An 8,407-nucleotide genomic window follows, 5' to 3' on the forward strand; every position below is an offset into this window, starting at 1 on the left:
GTAAGTGTGCCGAGTTTGGCGACGATATCTCAGATATCTACATTCAGTAGTTATAGGCATTTTACTAAAATTTGCCCTGCCCCCTTTGAATGTTTTGCCGTCCGTTTGCGACGGTGAGTCAAAAGTTCAGCTTTCTTTATAATTATTGATATTCACTCTCCAGAGAATTTTTCTGCACTGGTTTGATTCCGATTGGGCAAAAAACCTAGGACTAGTTTGCAAAAGTAGGTTTTGCAAAAAATGCGAAATACCTGAAGCACTACGCGCTTGAGCCCCTAATGACTTTATTCAAGGTTGAACCACTAATGCCACATAGACTATTTTACCAATTTCCTTACTACCTTTCTGGGCTTTAAATTTAATTTTCATTTTTGGGTGAAAAATCCCTTTAACCAGTACTGTACATTTCGATTTGATTCTTGCATTTGATACATGTGCTGTTTTCACGTTGGTTAGTGGTAGTCTCATAGTAAACTCTGTATTTTATTGTGCATATTTCCCCAGGTTTCTGGATTATTTGTCGGACCTGTGTGTCTCCAACAAAACAGCCATTCCTGTCACTCAGGAGCTAATTTGCAAATTCATGCTGAACCCCACCAACGCAGACATCCTCATCCAGACCAAGTGAGATCCGCACTATGCTGCCTGCTGAGATAAGCTATATAACCATGACTCAATTATAGGATGAAACTGTAATAGTGACAAGGTCATTTTGCATTTATGTTAATATATATGATGGGGTTCGTGTTTCCTTAGACTGATCCCACACACAGAGAACTCTCTGGAGTCATCTTTAATCCAGGAGGATGGTGATGATGAAGAGGTTTGGCTGTACTGGATTGATAACCACAAAGAGCCTCATGGGAAGTCCATCCGACACCTGGCCCAGGATGCCAAGGATGGACAAAAGAGTGATGTTGACATTATCACCTACTACAGGTGAGAGTTCAGTCACATCTTTGGAAGATTTTATTTTATTATTTTAATTTTTATAGAATTTTATTTATTTTATATTTTATTTTAAATATATTTTCTATTTTATCTTATTATTTCTTATCTTATTATATATTATTTATTTATTTATTTATTTTTTATTATTTTTAATTTTTTAATTAATTAATTATATTATATGCAGAATATAATTATTTGTATATATATATAATATTAAATTTTTTATATATATATATAAAATATTATTATTATTATTTATTTATTTTATTTTATTTTATTTTAAGCAGGCTCCTTCATTCATTTTAAACTGGAGTGCATATGAATATTTATCCTTTCGCAGGTGTCAACTCAATCTTTTCGCTAAAATGTGCCTGGACCGCCAGTATTTGGCCATCAATCAGATTTCCAGTCAGCTTCCAGTTGATCTAATTCTGCGCTGCATGTTTGATGACTGCCTGCCTTACAACCTGCGAGCCTCATTTTGTCGTCTTATGCTGCACATGCATGTGGACCGCGACCCGCAGGAGGCCGTGGTGCCTGTTCGCTATGCACGTCTCTGGACTGAGATACCCTCCAAGATCTCTGTCAATGAGTAAGATGGAAAACCAGTCTTTGCCACTGGTGCTTTTAGTATTATGTGTCTTTATTTATAAGATTGCTTTGTGTTGTTTGACTTGACTAAATGTATTTTGGTGAACAGGTATGACTATGAGTTCAGAGACACATCCAGAGAGGAGATGAAGAGAAAGTTTGCCCCTACAATGCATTTTGTGGACGAATATCTCAAAGATGTGGTCAGCCAGCCTGATCCCTTTGGAGATAGAGAGAAGAATGAACTGACCCTTGAGGTGAGATGATGTTTGGGTTTATTAATGGTTTTCACACATGCAATCCTCCATCAATGTGGACAGAACACTATAAATACGCTGACATTGTGTCCTGCTCTATTATTCAGCGGACACCACTACTGAATGTACAGTGTGAAAAGTACAGCCTGGCCAGGGTAGCCAATTCCAGAACAAATGACTCATAAGCTTTTTTTTAAATGATTCAGATTGATTCATATAGTGTGATCAGTGTAGTCAGTGAATCACTCTAAAGAGTCAATTCTTCATAGTGAATCAAAACCATACAAGAACAAATTGTGTAGTCCTATTTTCAAGCTGATGACTTTTATAGGCTTTTATTAATGATACAGATTTGTTCATGTAGCATGACTAGTGTATCACCATAGTTGTGGGTAGTTTCCTTTTAGTAGATTAAAATCGCAGCATGACCAATGTAGTCCAATTCTCTAATGAACGCCATTTAAAAGCAGTTTTTTTTATTATCAAATTTATCTTTACAGCGCAAATGGTCTTGTCCAATTCCTAAACTAATAATGACTCTCATAAGCTGCTTTTTTAGTGAATCAAATCCATTAATAGATTGATTAGTCCAACTGATTCCCAAACAGTTGAGTTGGTTCTTTGTACTGAATCAGAATCATACAGTGTAAATAGTGTTGTTCAGTTCGCAAAACCTAACTCTTAGAGTATAAGTTTTGATTGATTTTTTTTTTTTTTTTTTTTTTTTTTTTTTAATTAATTTATTTTTTTTTATATTGAATCAAATCCATCCATACTACATGACTGATATAGTCCAGTTGATTCCTGAACGAATGGTTCTTTTTAGTGAATCAAATTCATCCATACAGTCTGACTGGTATAGAGTAGTCAACATTTAAAGTGGATCAAAAAAGTTCATCAAAGTTGTTCAAAGACAAGAAGGGGTATTGTTTTGGTTTTAGGACAACTTTGATGAAAGGTTTTGATCTACTTCAAATGTTGACTAGTGTAGTCCAACCGATTCTTGAGTGAATGACTCAAGTGAAAGATTTGGCTCTATTTAGTGAATCGGCACAAGTGTGGTCTGATTCCGAAATGAATGCCTCTTAAGAGATTTTTTTTTTTTTTTTTTTAGTGAGTCAGATTAATCTATACAGATGGTCTGATCACCAAATTAATGACCCTTATGAGCTGTTTTTTTAGTAAATCAGATTTTTCATACAGTGCAGTAAAGCCGATTCCTGAACAATTGACTAATTGTTGGTTCTTATGATGAATAATGAGTTGGTTCTTTGTAGTGAATCAAAACAGCACAAAGAATATAGTCCTATTCTTGAACTATGATTAACTGCGTTTTAATAAATCATATCCCTTTTTTAAGCATGACCAGTGTAGTCCAACCGATTCCTGAGCAACTGATTCTAAAGATTTGGTTCTATTTATTGAATCAGAAACGCAGCATGGCAAGTGCAGTCTGATTGCCAAAGGAATGCCACTTAAGAGCTGTTTTTTAGTAATTCAGATTCATCCATACAGCCTGAATGGTATAAGTGAATGACTCTTTTAGTGAATCCAAAATGCAGAACAACCAGTGTAGTCTGATTACCAAATTAATGACCCATATGAGCTGTTTTTCAGTAAATCGAATCTATTCATACAGTTCAAACAAGTGTAGTACAACCGATTCCTGAACGATTAATTCAAATTAGTTGGTTCTTTGTAATGAATCAAAACCATACAGTGCAATAAATATAGTCCAATTCTTGAACTAATCACTATGATCACCTGATTTTTAATGAATCATATCCATCTTTTAAGCGTGACTGGTGTCATCCAAACAATTCCTGTGCAAATGACTCTAAAGATTTGGTTATATTTAGTGATTCATCCATACAGCCTGACTGGTAAAGTCCAACCGATTCCTGAGTGATTGACTCTATTAGTGAATCAAAATTACAGCACATCCAGTGTAGTACAACTTATGATAATCAGTCAAACTGATTCCTGAACAATTGAATTGGTTCTTTGTAGTGAATCGAAAACATAAAACTCAAAGAGTGTAGTCCTTATGAGCCAGTTCTTTTTAGTGAATCGATCACATGGAGCTTGTGACTCAATAATGTTGTACTTCATGCTTGTGTGTCTGTTTTTTTTTTTGTATTTGTGTGCCAAGTTTGATGTTTTTCCTGAGTGTATTATGTGATGTGTCCAGAGGACAGAGCAGAGCAGATTGGCTGCATTAGCTCAGAACAGAATACTAATGATTCATTCTCTAACGCTTTGAATTTTAATGTCTTTTCCTCTGTCTGCCGCTCTAACAGGTGGTCCACCTGGCACGTAACCTGGTCTACTTTGGCTTCTACAGCTTTAATGAGCTGCTGTGCCTCACGCGCACCCTGCTGGCCATCCTGGACATTGTCCAACCCACTTCCTCGTTTATGTTCAAACTCAACAAGGGCCCTGAGGGAGGTGAGACCCCATTTTAAAGCTGTCTGTTTTCCAAACAGTAATGCTTCTTCAGTGTTTGTTTTGCGAGATAATAGCTGCTTGTCCTTGAGGCGGTGTAACACTTCAGGCTGTGTTTGTGTAGGTAATAATGTCATGCGTACCATCCACGGTGTGGGTGAGATGGTGACTCAGATGGTTCTAAGCAGAGGCTTGATGATGCCCCACTGTCTCCCTGATGCTCAGCCAATCCACGGAAAGCAAATCTGTCTCCCTGACAACGAGAACGTCATGGTGATGGACACCAAGCTCAGGATTATTGAGATTCTGCAGGTGATGCCCTTATATGAACTAAATTCGTCAGTTATGCAACACAAAACTCACAAAAGTTTGTGTCCTCCACACTGTGATGAAGAAAGTTTTGGAGGTTGTGTTAAATGTTAGCATTCTTTTTCATTTCATCTATTCTGTTTATAGTTCATTCTGAATGTGCGTCTGGATTACCGCATCACCTATTTGCTGTCTATCTATAAAAAAGAGTTTGGCGACCAGACTTTGGATGCTTCTGTTTCTGTGGCAGAAGTTCCTGTCATGGCTGGTGAGAGTTTCATGACAGTAATATAAAATAATTTTTAACCACATCATGCAGCTGATGAGTTTGTGTTTCAAGGGTATGTTTGTGTATGTGTAAATATTACTCTTGTATGTTCTAGAGCCAAACATTGAGGAGATTGCAGAGAAAGCAGAGAATATGTTTTCGGGAAGGTGAGAGAATGAACAATTGATACTTGAATCACTTTCAGCACTGATGCTGCTTTTTTAACAGATTCAGGGTCAGTCAGACTGTCTATACAATAGTTCTGTGAAATATTGTTAACATTTGGAATAACTGTTTTCTGTTTTCATATATTTTAAAACGTGGTTTATTCATATAGCCATATAGCCATTACTCCAGTCTTCAGTGTCACATTCAGAAATCAATCTAATACTGTATGTTGATTTCCCAACACAATAAACTCTCTGCTAGATTATATTTTAGTAATTTACGAGCCCACGTTTTAAACGGAATCCTGGGTATTAAGACTTGTATGGCTTAATATAATGTAAATGATGTCTCTTACTGAAATACGTAGTAGAAAACCCATTAAAGAGTTACGTCATTCAAAAAATCCACGTTGTTTTATACATACTTTGGACTATGGGGGCACTATTATTTAGATGAGGTGAAATGGTTACACTTGGTGAGCTACTGGTGCTACCATTGCTGTTTTTACCTCAACTCAGAAAATAAAATGCCACAGCTACTGAAAGAGCTTACAGGTGGCGATAGATATAAGCGTAGGCTTAAACCACATGCCGTACTATTGATTTTTCCCCACAAGGAGTCTCAAATGTCCGTGCTGAGAAACTCCTTCAGTGGCTGCGGCGTCTTGACAAGTGTTGGCATGTTTACATCCTGCCAGGATGGCATCTAGCGTTTCTTGTCTCTGCCATTTGTAAGCTCTTTCAGTAGCTGTGGTCTCCTAAAAGGCATCAGGACTAAAGCGGAGAGAACAAAGATGCGGGTCTTTAGGAATTTTTATTCGTCCACAGACATCTTCCCATTCCTTTCACCTACTCTTATTGCTAGAAAAGCAGTAAAGATTGTTTCTTTGGTTGCCCATTGAAATGTGGCATTGTATCAGTATTTTATTTTTTCTGGTTTTGTATTCTGAGTTGTGTTGTAATAAGAATAGCAACAGGTAGTGCCAGCAGCTCACTGAGTGCAACCATTTCATGTAATTAAAATAATGGCGCCCCCCATAGTCCAAAATATGTATAAAACGATGTGGATTTTTTAAACAATGTAAATCTTTCATGGATTTTCTACTACATTTTTCTGTAAGAGACATCATTTACATTATATTAAAGGAGTAGTTCACTTCCAGAAGAAAAATGTACAGATAATTTACTCATCCCCTTGTCATCCAAGATGTTCATGTCTTTCTTTATTCAGTCGTAAAGAATTTTTTTTTTTTTGAGGCAAACATTTCAGGAATGTTCTCCATATAGTGGACTTCAATGGTGCCCGCAAATTCGAACTTCCAAAATGCAGTTTAAATGCAGCTTCAAAGGACTCTAAACAATCCCAGCCGAGGAAGAAGGGTCTTATTTAGCAAAACAATTAATTATTTTCTACAAAAAATTACAATTTATATACTTTTTAACCTCAAATGCTCGTCTTGTCTAGCTCTGTGTGAACTCTGTGCATTCCGGATCAATAAAGTTAGGGTATGTCAGAAAACTCCCATCTCATTTGCTCCTCCAACTTTAAAATTGTCCTACATCGCTGCAGAAGTACCAACCCAGTGTTTACAAATTGAATATGCAAGGAAGGTGAAACACCCTTTACAAAAAAAGGTAAAACAGCGATGAAGGACAATTTTGAAGTTGGAGGAGAAAACGAGATGGGAGGTTTTTTTTTGACATACACTAACTGAAATGAACCGGAATACAGAATTCACGCAGAGCTAGACGAGCGTTGGAGGTTAAAAAGTATATAAATTGTGCGTTTTTTAGAAATTAACCCATCGTTTTGCTAGATAAGATCCTTCTTTCTCAGCTGGGATCATTTAGCTGGGATCATTTAGAGCCCTTTATACTGCATTTTGAAAGTTCAAACTCACAGACACCATAGAAGTCCACTATATGGAAACATTCCTGGTAAGCCCTTTATGTTATGATTGGCTTCATTACCGATTCAGATCTTGTGTTGTTGTGTTCACAGCACTAAGGAGAGAAGTTCGGTGGACCTTGATGATGAAGGCGGTCAGACGTTTCTGCGGGTGCTTATTCACCTCATCATGCAGGACTACCCCCCGCTGGTCTCCGGCTCTCTTCAGCTCATCTTCAAACACTTCAGCCAGAGAGCTGAAGTTCTGCAGGCCTTCAAACAGGTCTCACTCTTACCCATACTAATGACTTCTTAATAATGTTTTCAGTCTATCACTGGTTGGTACATGGTTTGCCAGTTATGGTGGTGTTTGTCTTGCAGGTCCAATTGCTGGTTTCTGAGGAGGATGTGGAGAATTATAAGAAGATTAAAGCAAGCTTGGACCAGCTGCGTCTGACAGTAGAGAAGTCAGAGCTGTGGGTCGAGAAGAGCGGGGGTTACGGCAATGAAGACATTGCTGACAATCAAAACAAAGAGCAGAATTTGGAGGTACGCACCTACTAGCAGCAGAAACACTGCAAGCATATTGCTAAATTATACAGCAGCAGATCTGCTTCCTCACCACAGTGCATTGCGAATACAGGAATGAGAATAAACTGACCATCTTATAAGACTTTTTGATACAGCTATTAATGTTTTTTGATTAATTTTGTGACCCTTGACTAATAATTTAGTCTTAATAATTAGAAATTGACTAACGTTTTATTATATACTGTAAATGATAATAAACCCATATTACCAATATTAGTAATAAAATGTGACCCCCGTCCCACAAAACAGTCTTTATAGCACGGGCATATTTGTAGCAATAAAAATACATTATATGGGTCAAAATTTTAAAAAATTCTGTTATGCCAAAAATCATTAGGATATTAAGTAAAGATCATGTTCCATGAAGATGTGTTGTAAATCTCCTACCGTAAATATATAAAAATAATTTTTTCTTGGTAATATGCGTTGCTAAGAACTTCATTTGGACAACTTTAAAAGCGATTTTCTCAGTATTTAGTTTTTTATGCACTCTCAGATTCCAGATTTTTGAATATTTTTGGCCAAATATTGTCCTATCATAACAAACCATACATCAATGGAAACATATTTATTCAGCTTTTCCAAAAATTGACACTTATGACTGGTTTTGTGGTGAAGGGTCACAAATAATCATAATGCACAGTATACTTTTTATCCTTGTAGTTTTGTAATGATTTTTGATAATCGTTTTGTTATTATTGTATGTAGCTGTTAACTGAAAAAAGTCAAAGCTAAATAAAAAAAAAAAAAAATATATATATATATATATATATATGTATAAACAAATAATAAAAATGACAAAATCATATAACAAAATTACTAAAGCTTAATTTACAATTAAAAACCAAAACTTTTTAAAAAATTTAAAAAACAAAAACAGCTCATTCCAAATATTATATATAATATAATATATATTGTAATATTAATATGTAGTACTAAA

At 36.0% G+C, this 8,407-nt stretch overlaps 1 protein-coding gene across 1 annotated transcript in view; it reads left to right on the forward strand.

The window, feature by feature from the left end:
• Positions 1–8,407, forward strand: part of itpr2 (inositol 1,4,5-trisphosphate receptor, type 2) — a 104,368-nt gene that overhangs the window by 30,128 nt on the left and 65,833 nt on the right. Inside the window, exons 17-26 of the mRNA XM_051134464.1 lie at positions 505–624; positions 757–939; positions 1,292–1,543; positions 1,652–1,799; positions 4,100–4,247; positions 4,369–4,556; positions 4,701–4,821; positions 4,937–4,988; positions 6,991–7,159; positions 7,258–7,425. Coding sequence (XP_050990421.1) covers positions 505–624; positions 757–939; positions 1,292–1,543; positions 1,652–1,799; positions 4,100–4,247; positions 4,369–4,556; positions 4,701–4,821; positions 4,937–4,988; positions 6,991–7,159; positions 7,258–7,425 — 1,549 coding nt within the window. The remainder of the gene's footprint in view (positions 1–504; positions 625–756; positions 940–1,291; positions 1,544–1,651; positions 1,800–4,099; positions 4,248–4,368; positions 4,557–4,700; positions 4,822–4,936; positions 4,989–6,990; positions 7,160–7,257; positions 7,426–8,407) is intronic.

This window comes from Labeo rohita, chromosome 18 (genome assembly GCF_022985175.1).
Source record: "Labeo rohita strain BAU-BD-2019 chromosome 18, IGBB_LRoh.1.0, whole genome shotgun sequence".
Taxonomy (NCBI): domain Eukaryota; kingdom Metazoa; phylum Chordata; class Actinopteri; order Cypriniformes; family Cyprinidae; genus Labeo; species Labeo rohita.